The 21,135-nt window shown below is 41.0% G+C and overlaps 1 protein-coding gene across 1 annotated transcript in view; it reads left to right on the top strand.

Annotated features, from left to right (window-relative positions):
- The first annotated feature begins 6,265 nt into the window (after nucleotides 1-6,265).
- Nucleotides 6,266-21,135, top strand: part of myo1f (myosin IF) — a 139,777-nt gene continuing 124,907 nt past the window's right edge. Inside the window, exon 1 of the mRNA XM_043721608.1 lies at nucleotides 6,266-6,556. Within this exon, the coding sequence (XP_043577543.1) occupies nucleotides 6,554-6,556 (3 nt within the window). The 5' untranslated portion in view covers nucleotides 6,266-6,553. The remainder of the gene's footprint in view (nucleotides 6,557-21,135) is intronic.

The following is a 21,135-nucleotide window of genomic DNA, read 5'->3' as shown; positions in this document are numbered from 1 at the left end:
CATCCCCCTTACTTTACTTCAACATTTTTGTTTTGAGCAACATTAATCTTCATTTTCATTCACTTAACATTACGTATCTCTTTAAAATCACTTGTTAAATTTCAAAACTATACTTTATATATTAAAAATCTCTTTGTATGCATACATTGTCACAAATGGTTCTGTACAGTAACATTTCAAGTAAACAAACAAACATTTGAGTCAAAGGCATCTTTTACACATAGAAGATTATATTTACATGCATTGTAGGCACTAGGAGGATGCAATAACTGAACAGACCTCCAATTGACTTCAGCAGGGAGACCTCTTTCCCCACTGCGCTTTTGCGACAGCTGCCACAAGGTTTAGTGCATCCCTCAGCACGTAGTCCTGAACCCATGGATTGTGCCAATCTGCAACACTTGGTCAAGGTCAACTCCCTGTTCTGGAAGACCAACAAATTTTAGGCTGACCAAAAAGCATCTTTCACCAAGTTGATGGCCCGCCAGGTGCAGTTGATATTTGCATCGGTGTGCGTCCTGGGGACCATACAGCACAGAGTTCCATGTTATGGAGCTGCTCGGGCAGGTACCATGAGTGAATCCATGAGGAAAGGCATCATCACCCTCATCTACAAGCGGAAGGGGGAGAGGGAGGAACTCAAAAATAAGACATCAATCAATGTCACCTTTTCCAGTTCACTCTGATGAAGATTGAATTATATTTATAACTTCAGTTCTATTCTCTGAACTTCCAATAGTTGATAATGGAAGATGCTGTAACAGCAACAGCCAAACTTGTTCCTTCAGAAACCTCCAGTTCAAAATAGTCCAAACAATTCCAGCCCCTCCCTTTGTTTGATCATCATGTTCACTCCGAGACTTGTTGGAGCCAGTTCTGAGGTAGTGACCATGTTAAAGGCCAAACATCTGCCATCTTGTTTAGCATACTGCCTCTCAGAGGCAAAGAGTTCTCCATGCTGTACATCTCTATGACTCTATGACTAAGAACCAACCTGCAATTAACTTGCAGGCCTGCTCTCAAAAATAAATTACATCTTTTTTGTTCTTTTTTTAATACAAGTTGCTGCTCACAATCCCAAGGTCACCTTTAAGCTCTCAGTTCATAGTTCCAAACCAAAAGTTAATTTAAAAAAACAACAAATAAAAACTGCATGGGTTCGATTGCTTCTTCATGCTATTCTTAATTTCTGATTAACCATGATTGGGTTATCTCTTTTCTAGAATCTTTCTCACTGAGACATATCATTTTTTCACATTTGGAGAAGAATGGACTAATTAGGGAAAGCCGGCATGGCTTTCTGTAGGGGAGGTCTTATTTCACAAATTTGACAGAGTTTTTGAGGAAGTAATGAGGGTAGGGCAGTGAATGTTGTCAACATGAACTTTACTAAAGCATTTGACAAGGTCTGTCATGGTAGGCTAGTCCAGAAGATTAAGTCACATGACATCCATGGTGAGTTGGTAAGTTAGATACAAAATTGGCTTGGTCATAGAAGACAGAGAGTCGTTGTGGAGGGATGTTTTTCTGACTGGAAGTCTGTAACCGGTGGTGTTCTGCAGGTATCAGTGCTGGGATCCCTGTTGTTTGGAACATATATCAATGATTCAGATGAAAATATCTGATTAGTAATTTTGCAGACTACAAGAAAATTGGAGATGTGGGTATTGAGGAAGGCCACCAAAGGAATACCACAGGATATACATCAGGTGGAAAGTTTAATCTCGACAAGTGTGAAGTGATGCATTTAGGGATTCAAATACAAGATGAAAGTATGCGGGAAATGGCAGGACCCTTAAGAGTATTGATATACAGAGGGATCATGGGGTCCAAGTCTACAGTTCATTGAAAGTGGTAACACAAGTGGATAATGTGGTCAAAAAGGCATAAGGCATGCTTGGCATTGAGTATAAAAGTTGGCAAGTCATGTTGCAGCTGTACAAAACTTTTGTTAGGCCACATTTGGAGGATTGTGTGCAATTCTGGTCACAACACTAAATAAAGGATGTGGTGTGTTTGGAGAGGGCAAAAAAGAGGTTTACTAGGATGTTGCCTGGATTGGAGTGTATTAACTATAACAAGAGGTTAGACAAACTTGGATTGTTTTTGCTAGAGCTTCCGAGGCTTATTGGCAATCTGATGGAAGTATATACAGTTATGAGAGTCATGGATAGGATGGGTAGTCAGAGTATTTTCCCAGGGTGGAAATGTCAAATACTCATAGTAACATACCCTCTGAATTGTTCTAGTACATGGGCTGATACTGGCTGTGAGAATTGCTCAGGTAACAATCATGTCGTACAAGACTCCCTGCAACATTGTTCACCATAGGGTAGGTTTCTTGCCACATCCTCTTTAATGGGAGGGATCTGCAAGGATCTGTTTGTCTCATATGGTAAAGGAAAACCACTTTCTAGTTTAAGAGAAGAAGCTTTTATCTTAAACAAGATGTAGTCTGGAGAGGAATGCAGTGGTGTTTGTCGAGGTTTGTCTCGAGCAGCGCCGTGACGTGTGACTCCGTGCTCTACGGCCTGTTCCCCGGGACGCACACCGAGACGAACATCAACTGTGCCTGGAGGATCATCAACTCGGTGAAGGACGCTCTCTGGGTGGTCCGAAACCTGTTGATCTTCCAGCTGAAGGAGTTGACCCCGACTGAGTGTTGCAGACTGGCACATTCCATGGTCCAGGACTACGTGTTGAGGGACGCGCTGAAGCTTGGGGCAGCTGCCGCCAAGGCGCGGTGGGGAAAGACCACCGTCTAACATCTGCCTGCCTAAAGAAGAACAGGGGGCCACGTAGTCATTTGGGCTCCGCTGGCGTCTGAGCTCAATGTAATCGCACTAACCTGTGAATATGAATGATTACCCTGTTTCGACACGTAAAGAAATGGAATGTTTACAGAATGATGACATGTCCAATTGTATAGATTAAATATATATGAATAAAGTATATTTTTGAAATAAAAAAAAAATGTTATGGAGCTGCTCGGGATGAACGTCAACAGAAACCACTGCATCCCTGTACAGACTTGCTTTGCAAAAGCACATTCCAAAAGGGTATGTATGACAGTCTCACGCCCTGCAACTGCTTTGAGGGCAGCATGCATTGGTGCAGACCGACCAGACATACATGAAGGATTAGATTACTTACAGTGTGGAAACAGGCCCTTCGGCCCAACAAGTCCACACCGAGCCGCCAAAGCGCAACCCACCCATTCCCCTACATTTACCCCTTTTACCTAACACTACGGGCAATTTAGCATGGCCAATTCACCTGACCTGCACATCTTTGGACTGTGGGAGGAAACCGGAGCACCCAGAGGAAACCCACGCAGACACGGGGAGAACGTGCAAACTCCACACAGTCAGTCGCCTGAGTCGGGAATTGAACCCGGGTCTCTGGCGCTGTGAAGCAGCAGTGCTAACCACTGTGCCACTGTGCCACCGTGCCGCCCACGGGATCTCACAGGTAGTGGCCGTATGTACTTCGATAAAATCATCTTTCAATTGTTTCCTGCTTGGCTGAACAGCTAATGGTTTACAATTTGCTGCACTCGAGCAATCAATAATCAATACCTAAGTTGATATCAATAATTTTGTTGACTTGACTTTGCAAGTTTAGTTTAAGTGTTTTTGTTGAAATTGCAATCTGTTAAAGCTGCAGTGAGTGGACAACAGCGTATCTGAGACATCAGTCAATAGGGAAAGAAACTGTGTATTTCCTTTACCAATCAGATTTAAGGTTTGTGAAATAATTAGCATGACATCGAAGAAGAAAGAGTAATTTGAAACACAAGCAGAAAGTGCAGGAAAGTCTCAGCAGGTCTGACTGCATCTCTAGAGAGAAAACAAAGTTAATGTTTCAGGTTCAGTGACACTTCTGCAGTTCTGCTTCGGTGTTAACTCTGCTTTCTCTACACAGATGATGCCAGACCTGCTGAAATTTTCGGACAATTTCTGATCATGTTTCTGATTTCCAGTACCCACAGTTGTTTGGGGTTTGTTTTGGTAAATTAGAATGGATGTGAATCCAAATCATGTACAGAAAGAGATATAAAAAGTGTGAAGGAAAGATTGAATTAGGAGAGAGAAAAGAAATGGAAATGAAAAGTTGAAAAGACTTAATTTTAAATATTATTCATTTTAAATCTCCAACAATTATAACCTGAAGGATTGAGAATCCATACTTGTATTAGTTATGATTTAGCACCAGAGAGGCTGAAAAGTAGTAATTAACACATCACCACAAAAAGTACTTGGACTGGAATGACAAAGTTTAAATTGTTGTCATGATGTTTTGTTCAAATTTACCATGCAAATACGATTTGTGAAGAATTGTACACTGAATCCTGCAGTATTAATGTGATGGAAATCCAAAATGTGACAGAAGCTGTGGTCAGAGGCTCATCTGAGATTCGATCTCTGGCTTTACTTTAATAGAAGTGGCGAATAATGTCACCTGTGACCCCTCCAGAAGCCGCTTGCTCACTGCTAGGAACTACATTTGAGTCTTCTGCATGACTGAAACTTTGCATATTCAGAAACATTGCCTGAATAAATACAAAACAGAAGAGGAAAGGAATATGAATGTACCATTGAACAATTCATTAAAATCAGCATCATAGAACAGAAAATACTAAAAACAACTCAGATTTATTTTAAAATCAACAGCAGGGACGGTATGTTAAAGTTGTATATGATTCTAGTCAGGATGCATCTGGAACACTGTGGACAATTCTGGTTACCATTACAGAAACATAGGGTCATAAAGATGTCCAGCATGGAAACAGACCCTTCGGTTCAATTCACCAATGCCGACCAGATATCCTAAGTTCATCTAGTCCCAATTGCAGTGAAAACATTACCTCTCAGGTCCCTTTTATAGCTTTCCCCTCTCACCTTAAACCTATGTCCTCTGGTTTTGTATTCCCCTACCTTGGAAAAAGACCTTGTCTATTCACCCAATCCATGCCCTTATGATTTTTAAAATCTCTAAAGGTCACCCCTCAGCTTCTGATCCTCCAGGGAAAAAAAGCCCCAGCCTAGTCAGCCCCTCCCTGTAGCTCAAACCCTCTAACCCTGGCAGCATCCTTGTAGATCTTTTCTACACCCTCTCAGGTTTAACAATATCCTTCCAATAGAAGCATGTTCAGAATTGTAAGCAGTATTCTAATAGTGGCCTCACCCTGTACATAGAAGCACTGCAAACAGTGGGAAAAAAGATTTACAAGGATAATGTCAGAGATTATGGCATTTCAGGAAGATTGAACAAGATGAAGCAAGAAAGAGTCCTGACTGAGAGATTTAAAATTACCAACGAGTAGCATGGAGGGAGTGGGGATAGATGTTGACAGAATATTTCCACTGTCAGAGAATCCAAGACTAAAGGCAACAAATACAAGATAGTTGTTTATAAATCCAGTAATGAAAGAAGAAATGTCTTCACAACAGAGAGTGGTTTGAATGTGGAAGTTGCAACCATAGGAAGTGGTTGAGACAAATAGTTAACATGTTTTCAAGTAAGAAAAGAGAATAGAAAGATAAACTGAAAGACTAATATGAATCAGATGGAATGGGAGGTTACTGCTGTGAAATATAAACACCGCTACAGACTAGTGAGCCAAATGGCTTGTTTCACTGCTGCAGATCGCTAACTTTGTACTTTGGTGTAAAACAGTAATTTTGCATCACCCAATGCAAATCCATGGTAAGATGCATTTTCACAAAGCCAGTGGTGGAAAGTCCTACACATCTCTGTTTCTGCTTCCAGGGTTTGGCTTTTAACAGACATCAGTCCCTGCCTCAAACTGATGTACCGCTTGCACTTAAATAACAGTGAGTACCATAAAGACTGATTGTAATCTCTCGTAAATTATAGTGCACAAAGTGCCTCCAGTCCCTCCTCTTGATTCAGTCCTCGAAATTAGTACCAGAAAAGTCTGCTTGTACCTGCATGATGTCTTTTAACATGTGGCTGAAGAGGTCTGTGTGTGTGATGGAAGGGGAGGTGGATGTAAAATGCGCTGTCCATTTGGAACACCAGCCCATTGTGAAATGTATAGAATGTTAGAGCTTGTTGTTGTATCTTTCAGACGTTCGCACGGCAATTAAAACTTGGAAAACTTCCAAAAATGGGTCGTCCTTCTACTCTTGTAAATGAACCCTTGCGTTTTAAACATAGTATAACATTTCCGTTTATTCGTTTGTCTATGATTAGTGTGCACTGCATATTTCGTGTCAGTATCTAGTTATTTTGAAAGTGTCCCTTCATTAAAGACTAGGCGGTATGTTCAGAATTGCCTTATGAACTGCCAATCACGAGTTAATGGATAACTACATACATCAAAAACGAGGAAGTCAGAAAGCAGCAGCGCGCTGCAGTCTGCTGCACACATAACCGGGTCAGTTTGCAGGTATCCCGCTACAAGAAATGATGAGATGACCGTTTAAGAATAAAATGAAGATTTAAACAGACTTTAAAACTGGATTGTGGAACATCTCCAACTACAATACGGTCACCAGAAGGGAAGTGAATCAATTACCACAGTTAAATGGTGAGTTCCTGTTGCCTTATTTGCGTCTTTCATTGTTCTGTTAGTTGCAAAGCCCTGTGAACTGAAATGTCAAAATGTCAGTTGGGTGTGATCTAATCAAACCGATTCCAATCTTGAATCTGATGGAAAGTCTATTAGACTGGGCAGGTTGATTTCCGCGCGTGTGGAGTTTCCTGCTATCAGAGTAGTTTTCTGAGACTTCAAAGAAAACTGCCTCACCATTGTCATTTTAACTCTCTGACAGTTAGTGGGTCTACTCTGTACCGCTGAAAGAGCGCAGCTCAATCTAGGTTGGTCCTCAGGCTTAACTGAATTTCAGGTGTTTGCTCTAGCAGTTATGTTAGCACTGTGATGTGTAACGTGCAATTTGGTCTGCACAAGAATTTACCTTTAACCCCCCAACATATAAAATGGTCGAGCTACAAATCGCACTATTTAAAATTCGGGTAAATAATACATTTTTGTTTCTAAAACCAAAATCAGGAAGAGGGCAGTTGGTGGGGGGAGGAGGAATGGGAACCAGATACACATCCAAGTGTTAAGTTCATGTTTCTTCTCTGGAGGTTGTAAGACAAGAAGCTCATTGATTAAGCATTGTCAGTTTTGTATTCCAACTGATTAGCTCTATACTGTTAGATTTGTTTTATCATAAACCTCCAAAAAAGACCATTTGTTCAAGTGTCTGTACTTTTTAATCCTTTTGCGTAAGAAAGTTAAAGGTAGTATTGGGGAATCGAACAATAGTTCTCTGTAATGACAGCTCTGCACTTTACGTTGAAGTCTGTCCTTCCTCTATCTGGTTGTTTTAAATGTTCATTTCATTGCGCCATCACCAACGGTAATCTGAGCCTGTTTTTGTTTTCAAAGCATTATGATTAAAAAGTGACTCCAGAAAATATGAGTTAAAGTTCAGTTGTGGTATTTCCTAGAAGTTTTTGCTTTGCTGATATTGACTGGTCTTTCTTCCAATTGAAGTTTCTTCAGCTAAACATTGCTCACTGAAAAAAGATGCACAATTCAATCCAAGTGAACAAACTTTTCCCTCTGGTTTATAATGGATTTATCAGGGACAGGCACAAGGTGGTTTGTTATAAATGGGTATTGAAAAGATTTACTTTCACAGAATAACTTCCAAATTAAACTTAAAGAACACTTAAAGAAAGACTTTGCTGTTGTGCAGTAACTTTCCACATCCTCGAACAACATGTTTCACAGCCAGTAAATATCTTTTAAAGTGAATAAAGCAACCAATTGCCCACAGTAAGGTATAAAAAGCAGAAATAACCAGTTAGTCCATCCTACTAATCAGACCACAATAGGAGTATTGTGCGCAATTTTCAGACCTGTATCTCAGGAAGGATGTACTGGCCCTACAGCGTGTTCAAAGGAGGTTCACAAGAATGGTCCCAGGAGTGAAAAGTTTAACATATGGGCAACATGGCCTGACAGAGTAGATATTGGGAAGATGTTTCCATTGATAAGAGAGACTAGGACCCAAGGGCACAGCCTTAGAGTAAAGGGAAGACCTTTTAGAACAGAGATATAGAGAAACGTCTTCAGCCAGAAAGTGGGGAATCTATGGAACTCATTGCCACAGAAGGCTGTGGAGGCCAGGTCATTGAGTATATTTAGGACTGAGATAGATAGGTTCTTGAGTATCAAGAGGATCAAGGATTATGGGGGGAAAGCAGGAGAATGGGGATCAAGGATCAAGGATGAGCTGAATGGCCTAATTTCTGTTCCTACATCTTACGGTCTTATGGTTGAGGAATAAATTAACCAAGACATAACGAGACTGGTGTATGGGATCATTTTTAAAAATTCGCTCATGGGACGTGGTGTCGCTGGCTGGGTCAGCATTTATTGCCCATCCCTAGTTGCCCTTGAGAAAATGATGGTGAGCTGTCTTCTTGAACTACTGCAGTCCATGTGCTGTGGGTAGACCCACATGGTAGCTGGCGAAATTTGAATTAAATAATAAGCTAGCCCAATCACAACATATCAGTTGTCGTAAAAACCCGTCCGATTCTTTAGGGAAGGAAATCTGCCATCATTACCTGGTCTGGCCTGGCCTACATGTGACTCCAGATCCATAGTAATTTGGTTGACTTTTAAATGCCGTCTGGATAATAAGAGACAAGCAATAAATGCTCACCTAATTACTGACGCCCACATCCCGTGAACAAATAAAACAGACTGAACGTACAAACAAGGCTCCAGTTTTATACTTCATCCAGAAGGTGGCATCTGCTCCCATTCTCATACTGAAATCAATCGATAATGGTCTGAATCATTAGCTGTCCACAGCAGGGAAAGTTGTACCATCTTGTGCATCAGGAGCTGGTGGAAGTGCTGAGACATATATGTGCGCTGGAATTGTCTGGGAAGTTTAAACTTCCAGTGGGCTGATTGGCACAGCCCATGTCTCTCCACAAAAATTTCTGATGCTGAGATCAGGATAGAAGCCAGAGTGTGAGAATTACACTCAAACCAGATTAACCAATGCGGCTGAAGTGAGCACCACAAATGATCCCTGATCCCAATTAACCTCCCCGAACTGAAATGACCCAACTGCCTTCTCACCCCATCCAACCCACTTCCCCTCTGACCCAACTTAATTACCCCGCAAGCTGACCTGTCTACCCCCCACCAGTCCTGATGATCTCATTCACTCATTTAGGGACTTATTACCATTAAAAACTCTCCTGAGTACAGCATTACAGCTAAAAGAAAAGGTCTCTCTTTGTTGTCTATCCTCACTAGCCTTCATGTGGAGAGTTTGCATTAACTCATGTCTGCTGCAGCCAGGGTCCAGGTACACCTGGCTGAAAATGCATAATATAATTGGAGCAAAGAAAATACTACGGATGGCAGCAATGTACCCAGCTATACAGCTGACAGAAGACCTGCGCCTCTGTAACAATGTTCCTGGACTGTAACTTGAATCCAGAAATGTCTGACTCATTGGACACCACTGAATCAAACTGCCACAGTCAAGGTGTAGCAAAGTCTTTACAGCTGGAAGTAGTTTCTTTGATAGTGGATCTCGCATGGATTTCCAGGTTAAAATAAGGTACATTGCCTTCTGAGTGGATTATAGAATGCAGTAGGTAAAACTATGGATATTGTCTGCATCTGAAATTTTGCCTTTTGGTGGTAATGTGAAGCTTTCGGTTTGACAATGGTCAAAATTTTCCCAGTCAGTGGGGGTGGACTTAATGTTGGGAGGGGATGGACGTTCCAGAAAAATATTTGAGGAGCCACATTAGGATGATTTGTCAAGGTATTTCCACTGCCAGAGAGCTTTCCCTTGAGAAAATAGCCCCCTAGATGTGCTATCCACACCACAGACATAGGAAGGCAATTTACATATTAGGTTCCTATTTGGGGTGATTTTCAGGGATAGCCAGCATTTTGTCAGTGTCGGAGTGCGCTCCTGCCAACTTTAGAGACTGCCAACTCAATGGAGACAGCGTCCCTGCAGTAATTTAGGGGATTATCAGAGGCAAAGGCTCCTTTCACTGAGGAAGAAGGAGGTGAACTAATAAATAGCTCAAGCACACTGGTGACCTATTTCTGTTGTGGACTTTCCATCTCCTGCTTCACACCATTAAATCTTTGATCCTCTTGTAGCCCTTATTTGCATTTGACACTCAGAAAGTTACCCTACATCATTCGGCAGCGCCCATGTCTGCAGATGGGACATCCAACTTTTGAATGTTTGGTGGTCTTCAGTTGGCCCTACTGATTCATAAACCTTATTCCTTAATTAGATGATGGAGATAGTTAAATGGGAGGCCCAGTTCTTTTGGGGAATATAACTTATCTGTTCCAGCTTCTGGCAATTTTGGGTTCAGGCCACTCTGCAGTCCTAACAACAGGGTCTGAAAGTCCGTGCAAAAATTATACTCTATTTGTCACAAAATAGCAAAATGAAATAAACAATATGCAACTTAAATAGTAACTTCAGTATATTGTAAGATTGAAATATTTATAACCTCCTGGAATAGGTTATTGTTTGAGAAACAGAATTATATTAGATACTGATTAAAATGCCAGAAAAATCAGAATCCATACAGCGATGATTTCCTGAGTTTCAGATCTGAAGTGTACCTAAGTTTATGGTGCAAAGCCTCTGTGAAATAAGTAGAGTTTGCACAGTACATATACAGCCAGCCACCAACATGTTCGAAATTCCATTTGACTTCCACTTTGCTGTTTTTCCTCACACCCAGAGTCGGCATTTCACCCACTGTGCTGACAAAATAAAGGCAAAACTTTGGCAATCAAGCGTGCCTGTTGCTGACCAAACTGGTGACTTGGTGATTCCCTTGCAAAAACACCTGAGAGATCTCATGACAGCTATTCATAAGCGTCAATAAATAATAGAGAATCCTGTTAGCAGCACAGCCACTGTTCAATAGATCAGGGATGTTGCTACAATATGAGTCTGCCCCATTGTGTTGGATGCATTCTGTATGATAATATGAGAGAAAACAATATGACTGCTGGAAAAGTAATGAAGTCTTCATTACATGGACCAATGTAATGCCCTTGCTTCACAGCCCTACAGCAATGTGCTCACCTTATCCATCAATATCTGAAAGAAACTATGCATCATTCTACTGTTTCAGGAAGACACCGCATCTCATTTCACCAGCTCCCCTGAAAAAAATGTGACAGTTGATACTCAACAACTGTATTTCCATATCTCATCATTACCCAGATATTTAATGTGTCACTTTGTGTAATGCCTAAAGCCATAGTGTTGCCCTTCTCAATAATAAATGCTCTACTCTGTTATCCCATGAAGAGGCACTGTGGCAAGAGCCCTGAACATGGCTAATATTTGTTTCTCCAGAACAGGGAACTAAGATAGAGGACTAGGATAGGCTCTTCATCTTAGTTAACTTGGTTCTTAGAAATGCTTAGAAATCAGTCTGTAGCACTTTTACTGAGGTAGGTCAAGCCTGACTTAGCTTGTATTCTAGGAGGAAGCGAGGACTGCAAATGCTGGAGGGCTTATGCCCGAAACATAGATTCTCCTGAGATGCTGTCTGACCTGCTGTGCTTTTCCAGCACCACACTCTTGACTCAGTTAGCATTCTGGCTACTGTAAAGTCAGCATTTGGCGGGGGTGGGGGCGGAATGGGGTTGTCATGATGAGGTAGGAGGGCTGCACTAGTAATAGCCTCCCCATCATGAGAGACAGATAGCTTCGCCATTTTAGATCCTACCCAAGTGTTGCTGGAAACCTGCAATGCCATTCTGGGATGCGAGCAACCTTTTTGCATCAGTAATGTAGCTGAAACAATTTTGAAGTTTTAAGGTAGATACAACTAAAGTGGAAATGGAGCAGAAAAGGCTTCCACATTCCGCCAATGCTGGTGGTTTGGATCAACTTGTCTCATGATGAAATTCAACTCCAAATCACAGGTTTTAGAGAGGTGCTTTGGGACTGCTCCTCTGATTGCTTTTTCCCAGCCACACTAGCAAAGAGGCAAATGCGAGGAAAAGGAGTTTGGGTTTTTGCATGATAAGCAAAACAAGCGCATCACCTTGTATGCCAGTGTTTCTTGGTATAACCAGGGATTACAGGACCTCCCGCATACACAACTCCAACTCCTTTCAAGGCATCTCTATCTGCAAGGCAGATCTTCAAGTGAAGTCATATCATAAAATTGTCGCAAGCCTAATGTTTTCAGGTCTACTCCCTCCTATTGTGAACACAGGTTTGTCCTGGACAAAAATAAGCAGCAAAAGCACTGTACCATATGTGTGATGGAAAACACTCTCAGATTGCAAGTCCACTTTTTGAATAGCATCTCTGATGGGAAGGATGCCAGACTATTGTTTTCTTGCATATTAACTGAAGGAAGTTGAGTGGGGAAATGGAATTTGGTGGAAGGCACATCTACGAGGTAATGAGACTTAATTGAGACGTATTTAATAAGGATGTGATGCCACAGCAATTTTCTGTTACTTGCTACAAATCAGACTTAAGCATTAACCGTGCAGCTGCTTACCTATTGTTCCTATTGATAGCATCACTGAATTTCTTCAGCACTGTACAGCTGCAGCATTCTCTGACATTCATTTACACAGCCCATTTATTACACTGTTGTCCTTCTAGCTGTCTTTGGTACCTTATATCATTGGTTTGGTAAGGTCTCTGCTGAATTTGCGACGTTTACTGTTCAGTATTATCATCTACTCCTCCACGCAGAGGGCTGTGCTTTTTCTCAAATTGCACCCTGCCACTTCATGATTCTACAAAGATCAGAGAGCAGGATTAGTTGTTTTCATAATAAGGAATAAATTCAAATATTGACAGGAACAGGAAAAAACATTCATGCCATAGGTACTGCATCACAAGTCCACAGTATTACTCGTGTAGAATCCCTACAGTGTGGACGCAGGCCATTCAGTGCACACCAACCCTCCAAAGAGCATCCCACCCAGACCCACCCAATCCCTGTAACTCTGCATTGCCCACGGCTAATCCTCCTAGCTTGCACATCCCTGGTCACTATAGTCAATTTAGTATGGCCAATCCACCTAACCTGCACATCTTTGAACCATGGGAGGAAACCAGAGCACCCAGAGGAAACCCACACAGACACAGGGAATATATGTAAACTCTACAAAATCACCCCAGGCTGGGATTGAACCCAGGTCCCTGGCACTGTGAGGCAGCAGTGAGCCACCATGTCATCCAACATTTATTAATGGTGATTAAAAACAATCCATAACATACCTCTGCTTGATATATTGCTATTGTACACAAAAGAGTGTAAAATAAGAATTGTACAAGGAGTATTCAATAACATGTAATGGGGTGGGTTTTCTGTAGTATAAACAGTGTTAAGCTGTTTTCCCATTGTCAACCCTTACCAGAATAATGTGAACATGCAGGCAAATTTCTAACATGCTGACAATGAGTGACGTATCTTACTATCCCTACCTAATAAACTCTCATCCTCACTATAGAGCTTAATCTAAGTAGCTAACAATGTACTGTAGGTCCATCTGCAGGTTAATGTGCATTTGAAGGTAATCTGCCCAGAGGGACTTTGCTTGAGGAACAATTTTTGATTCATGGACTTTTTTTTAATTATAAGGATAGAAATATATGTCAGGCTTGACCAACATCTGTAAAAAGATTTGTTTTGATCTTTCAGAATTGTTGTGTTCTGCTATTCCTTTGTAGTATTTTCTATTTTTGCTTCAGATTTGGAGTTGTTCTTTTATTATGTCTTATAACAATGTTGTAAAACCTTATAATCCACAAACAAGTTCCTTTCATTAATCTAATATTAGAAGTTTTTTATTTAGAATGCTCTTAACTGCCTAGGATTATATAAAATTAATAGGCTGTACAAAGTGTGCATTGATCAAAGGCTTGTGTGCAGCTAACTAATTTTATGAAACTTAAAGAAAGATAAATTTGGACCCTGCTCTGCTAATTGAAGGACTCAAGATAGAAAGTTTGCAGGAGTTGTAAACAGTAACTTTCCAAAAATGTGACACTGCAGCAAACTGAGACATCAGAGTGATACTCATAATCTGAGCACACATTGTAATTTTACTGCTGTACACCCAGGAGCTGTCTGGAGCAGTAAGAATGCAGTAAGTCTTACTTCCCAACAATTTAAAACAATGGCTGCTTCAAACAGTATATTTCATCACATTTATTTTGTTCTGTTGAAGTTATCACTATTTAATAAGCCACAATTCACACAGTTACATCTACAAGAAGCTGCATTAATTTTAAGGTGTTCCTGGCTCCAAACCAAGGATAGGAAATATATCAAAATTTTAAACAAGGGAAATTCTGGTCTAAAGTTGAAACAAAGAATTCAGTGATTTTTAGCAGAAATTTTTTGTGAGATTCTACAGCATTCAATATGCCCACAGCTTTCAATTAAAAAACAATGAGCTGGATCGCAGGTCCCTAGACCAGCATCTGAGCATGCTCAGTCAGTCTTGATTTCTCTGAAATTGACATTCCTTAGGAGGACTGAAATTTCTACTGAAAGTAAACGAGAGGGCATAAGTTTAAGGTGAGAGCGGAAAGATTTAAAAGGGACCAATGGCTCAACTCTTCACGCAGAGGGTGGTGTGTATGTGGAATGAGCTGCCAGACAGAAGTGGTGGAAGCCATTACAATTACATTTAAAAGACATCTGGATGGTCATGTGAACAGAAAGGGTTTAGCGGGATATGAGCCAAATGCTGGCTAATGGGACTGGACAAGTTTAGGATATCTGGTCGGTATGGATGAGTTGGATCTATTTCTGTGCTGTACATCTCTATGGCTCTATGTCTCTAATTACTGTACCTTGGACTTGGAGCCCACCTAAACCACAGTTACCCAGACTGACAATAGCAACAGAAGTGACTGTGTACCTTAAAATCAAAGACTCTACTTTCCTTCCAGACACTAACAAGGAATATGCCATCCAAACAACTTCTTACCACAGCTAATCACTAACTTGTCTGAGCAACCCAACTCATCACCTTCCTTTAGCAGGCACCTGAAGGTTTTCGCCAGAAATCACATGCATGACACTGTCCTAATAGGCAACATCATGATATAAAAACAATTTGTGTTTATATAGTAACTTTACCATTATGAAACTTTGAATATGCTTTCAGCAATACCAATAGGCTACCAAAAGAGCCATTGGGACGGGTTGGTAAAATCATGTTGAAACGGGTACATTTTAAGAAAGGACTGAGGGGAGGAGAAAGATTTATGGATGGGTTTCCAAGGCTTACAGTCTAGGCACATCAAGACACATCTAGCATTAGTGGAGCATGAGTATCACAGAATCATGGAATGGTTACGGCACAGTGCTCATTGAGCCCATTGTGTCTGTGCTGGCTCTCTAAGAAGCATCACAACGAATGCTACTCCGATACCTTGTCCACATAGTGTAGCAATGTTTCCATTTTCAGGTAATAATCCACTTCCCTCTGAAAGCCTCATTTGATCCTGCCTGCCCCGCACGCTCAGGAAGTGCATAGAAAAAGTTTTGTCTCATGACGCCTTTGCTTCTTCTGCCAGTTATTATAAATTTTTGACTTTGTATCTTGAATTTTCCACCCAGTGGGATCAATTTCTCCCTACTCTGTTTAGATCTCCACCCCAGCATGTGATTTTGAATACCTCTGTCAGATCTCCTTTCCACGTTTTCTTCTCTAGTGCGAGCAATCCCATTTTGTTCAATCTTTCTACATAACTGAAGTTCCTCATTCCTGGAAATGTTCTCATGGATCATTTCTGTACCATCGCTAATGCTTGCATACTTTTAATGGATTAAGGAGATGATGCTGAGAAGTGGCATTGAGGTAGCAGATCAGCCATGATTGAACTGATTGCCTCAATGAGCTGAATGGTCTACTCCAATATTCCCGTCCTTCCTGAAGTTTAGTGCTGAAAACTGGTTGCAATATTGCATTTGTGGTTGAACCATTCTTCCATGCAGGTTTTAACATAATGTCCTTGCTTTATTACTCTATGTCCCTATTAATAAAGCTCAGGATATAGTTTGCCTTATTTACTGCAACTTGTCTCAACATCTCCAGCTACCTTCAATGACTGAGACAGAATGACTGAGCTCCCTCTGTTCCTACTTTGCCTTTAGAATGATGCTTCTCTTGTGACAACTAGGTGAGGAGAGGTGATAGATAAACTCTTCTCTTTTTAACCCCTCTGATTGCAAGATTTTATTTTTAAAAATGTACACATTTATCAACCTTTAAGTAAAACTTAGTTAACTAGTTCAAAATGAAGAAGCCAATTTCAGGATTACTTGAATGAACAAAAGTTTTTTTTTATCCACTACACCAAAAGCAAAAATAAATATGTGACAGCAAACACATGCACAAACACAGGTAATCAGCTTTAAAGGATGGAAGGTATCTATACAGACAAGAAAGTAAAGATAGCTGCATAAAGTCCTTAAGGTGTTAGATTTTAAATCTAAGTACCATGTTGCCTTGTTTTTCGGTAATGGCAAATTTTCTAGATTAGATTCCCTACAGTGTAGAAACAGGCCCTTCAGCCCACAAGTACACACCAACTCTCCAAAGAATAACCCACCCAGACCCATTCCCCTACATTTACCCCTGACTAATGTACCTAACACTATGGGCAATTTAGGATGGGTAATTCACCTGACCTGCACATCTTTGGACTATGGGAGAAAACTCACGCATACACACAGAGAATATGCAAACTCCACACAGACAGTCGCCCGAGGCTGGAATCGAACCCAGGTCTCTGGCGCTGTGAGGCAGTAGTGCTAACCAGTATTCCTGATGAAGGGCTTTTGCCCGAAACGTCGATTTTACTGCTCCTCGGATGCTGCCTGAACTGCTGTGCTCTTCCAGCACCACTAATCCAGAATCTTATGATCTCAGTCAATAGTTGTTGTTCCAAGTTGTTTTCATTGGGCATTTTATTTTAGTTTGAAAATAGTAAGGAGAAAGCAATCACAAACTGCAAACAGTTATTGGTCTAGGTTGCTACCTCTCTCCTTTGTTGTTCAAAGACTGCCACTTACATATAGTTACTTTTTGGATTCTTCTTGTTTATTCCAAACTGGATAGCTTTTGACAGGTCTATCTCTCATGTGTGTGTGAGTAACATTTCTTGATGTATCACTGAATTTCAGAGTGTCTTGATGAAAATGTTAATTCTGGTAAAGCTGGGTTCATATATTCAATGGGGCCTTCTTGGTCCTGTCAGATGATCACAGAGCCAGAGGTCTCTTTTTTTAAAACTATTGTTAGTCTGTGAAAATCACAGGCATCTAAGTCAAATTATGAAAGTTGAATACTGATACTACAATCGTAACACTCTGCATTCCTCCCACTGAAGTCAACCACTGCATATGCCTCTATATTGAAGTTTATCAGCTATTTGTCCATCTATTCCACCAACCTGCCTCTTTTCAAAGTTCTACACTATTTTCCTCATGTTTCATAATATTTTCAAACTTTGTATCATTTGCAAATTTTGAAGTTGTGCCCTTTAAACCAAGGTCTTATATCATGAATACAGATCAGAAAGAGCAGTGATGCGACTACTGATTCCTCAGGAACTTCTCTCTAATACTTCCTTCAGTCTGGAAAATAACCACTCAGCACTGTTTTGTCGCTCATAAAATTACACATCCATATTGTTACTTTCTATTTTATTCCATGATCCCTAACTTTGCCCACGATTCAGTTGTGTGGCATTTTATGAAATGCCTTTTGAAAGCCCATGTACATCACACCAACAGCATTACCTTCATCGAACCTCACAGATGCCTAATCAAGCAAGTTAGTTGACCATGATTTTCCCACACTGTCTTACTTTAACGTGCTGTTTTCCCATTTCTTGCCTTGCTCCCTAAAGTCTGACTGCATGACCACATACCTATGCCATTGGTAACCATGTGGAGAATAACTGCTTGCCCTTCACCCAACTCCTTCAGGGTCTTTAACAGATATTCAATGATGTTCTGGCTGCACTCCCCAGATGAACCGTCACTTTCATTACTGTTCAGAACTGAATACTAGTTGGAGACAGATTTAGTCAGGATATTCCTGCATGATCTCTCTATTTCTTTTTTGCTGCCTCGTGATTAAAACTATTCCCTCTCTCCCTGAGTATTGTATTCTTAAGCTGCAGCATGACCATCTTAATAATCATGTTATCTACAATTCCCTCAACTTCCTGATACACTATAGTGATTCAAATTGCTGCCCAAGCTCTGAAACCTGGAACTGGAGCTACTGCAGCTGAAGTCATTTCTTGCACATATGGTAAAGCAGGGCAAACAAAATGCACTTCAGTTTCCACGTGCAATGGGATTTGAACTGCAGAGGTGAAAGGAGTGTGATAGGGATCTCAGTCTGCCTCACTGTGATCCTTGACCTGCTTCACACTCCTCCTGACTTGCCTCACATTGATCCTGATCTGCTACACTGTCTTTTCAGTCAGCTTCACAGCGTTTTCATTCCACTGCATACACATCCTGGCCTGCTTCACAGTGATCCTAAGCCGCCACATAATTGTCCCGATCTGCTTCACTGTTCTCTTGACCCGCAACACGCTCCTCCAATTTTCTTTGGGCCTGGAGATGTTTAGAGGCTAGAATTGCGCATCAGACTCTTATTACTGGACTACCACCTGACTCACTGGTCAGTATGACAACAGATCAAATGTTTATAATGATATCTTGGAAACTCAAAGAGACAGCATATCTACTATGTAACCCAGCACTGATGACAGCGAAGACTCCACAGGTCTCAACATTGCTGCTGTGTGCTCCAGTTGTAGCTAGTGTCAAGAGTGGCAAAGGGATCACAGCATGGAAAGTGGTCACTCAGCTCAATAGATCTATACTGGCTCTTCACAAAAACAGTAACATTTCAATCCCATTGCCCTGTCCGCTCTTCCACTTGAACCATCATCTGCTTCATGTGCTGTCACACCAATAACACTGCCGAATATGGGGTGTAAAGACAGGATTGTGGGCCAGTCAGCATTCTTGGGATTCTTTCTCTTCAGCATCATCATTGGATTCTCCTAAAGAAGACAGGAAATAAGGAGTGGTTAGCATGCACAACACTCACCACACTTCAATATCGCATTGTAAGCTTGGTTCAGCTGGAGAGGAAATTTCAGCTGGAGAGGAAATTTCACCAGTGCAACAGGAACTGAAGAAATATTGTTTGCTCAAAAGCTACTGATCATCCTGCAGGTGACATCTCCCCCATCCCACTGCCTGACCCATAGCAGAGCTTCCTTCTCACAGCAAGTAAGAGCCTATAGCTCTATAGACCTTCTTTTGATCTGTTTCTATGATCATGCGTCTTCTACCTTCAGCAGATTATTTGTAGCTGGTGAGGCATTACTAATGCTAACTCTCATAACATAAGAATGGGATGTGGGTAATGTAGAACTGAAAGGTTCTATAGACCTTTTTTACACTTCTGTCATATGCATATATGTTAAAATCACAGGCATTACAGTGTCCAGGCTAATGCTAAGCCATTCAGTTAAAAACCCTTCAATTAGCATATTATGCTTCAAGTGGCCCCAGGAAATTGGAGTTTGAGACCTAATATCTTCAGGTCACACGTTATGCTATGATAATGTTATCTTGACGATGTCTTTTTAAGGTCAGATGCATACCAGCTAGGAGACAGAATTATATCCTCTGTGACTGATTTTCTGCAGTTTACTCTTTAAAGATGAAAATATAAATGCATTCTTCTTCCTGTCAAACAAATATTCCTTTATGCAAAATGAGAATGTACTCAAACTCAAACACTGATAAGTCTCTACCCATAACCTGCATGTTTGGCTGTAAGTCAAAGAATATTTGTAGAGGAAGGCAGTAAAAGGGTTAGTGTCTTCTTCGGGTGGCTTTTGAGAAGTAGTACATGGAGTAGAACAGAGAGAGGGAGAGTGGTTGAGGTAGAAATTGGAACTGTGTCATTTACTTGCATTAATTGAAGTTATGACTGTTCTCTGTACCTCAGTGAAGTTGCTGAAGTTTTTTGCAAATTTGTGTGGCAGCAGATAGCACTGCTGATGTTACCTTCTTCAATTTCTATGCCCCAACCTCTAAAGGCCTTCTGTCATTATTGCCATAGATATAATGGTTCCTTGACTGTTTACAGTTAACAGTACTTCTTGGAGTAATGTTGAGAAATATTGGGCCTCTGCGCTGAAGATTCACTCTCAGGCTTGTGTGCAAATGTTGAGAGGTGTTGCACAAATAAGTTAGTTGTCCTGACCCTGACAGTATTGCAGCCACTGAGCTGTAGTAACACTAGAATTATTTCCTCCCCAGTGGATCTCAATAGCAATCACAAATAATGCTGTCGAAACAGAATATTTGATTCAAGAAAAATAAAACCAGTAATGAGTTTGAGTGCAGTTCCAACCCCCTATCAGCAGTAATTCTGCTTTGTAGGAAAACCTAGGACTATCTGACTGTTTACATTTTCCATGTCTCACTCTAATTAAGATTTCTGGGATTAGTATTATCCACAGTATGAACCAGAGCTTTGCTTTTTAAAAATGATAATCACTGCGAATGGGAAGGAAGCCTCATCTGAAAGTAATAGGAACAACATTCAACCTCTTCTTAAATAGCAGAGCAGGCTCAAGGTGCTGAATGACCTATCCCTGCTCCTTGTTCATAGGTTCATAACATTGTAGGTTTCACCTGCGCCAGATTGACTAGCATTTCAACAAGGCAAGTAAGTAAATCAGCATCACCTTCTCAAGAAGAATTAACGATAGGCAACAAATGTTGATCTTGCCAAAAATGGCAATGCTCGAGGAGAAAGTGAGGACTGCAGATGCTGGAGATCAGAGCTGAAAATTGTTGCTGGAAAAGCGCAGCAGGTCAGGCAGCATCCAAGGAGCAGGAGAATCGACGTTTCGGGCTTGAGCCCTTCTTCAGGAATGAGGAAGGTGTGCCAAGCAGGCTAAGATAAAAGGTAAGAAGGAGGGACTTGGGGGAGGGGCGTTGGAAATGCGATAGGTGGAAGGAGGTAAAGGTGAG

Source organism: Chiloscyllium plagiosum, chromosome 31 (assembly GCF_004010195.1).
Source record: "Chiloscyllium plagiosum isolate BGI_BamShark_2017 chromosome 31, ASM401019v2, whole genome shotgun sequence".
Taxonomy (NCBI): Eukaryota; Metazoa; Chordata; class Chondrichthyes; order Orectolobiformes; family Hemiscylliidae; genus Chiloscyllium; species Chiloscyllium plagiosum.
This window is presented reverse-complemented; position numbering and strand designations above follow the sequence as displayed.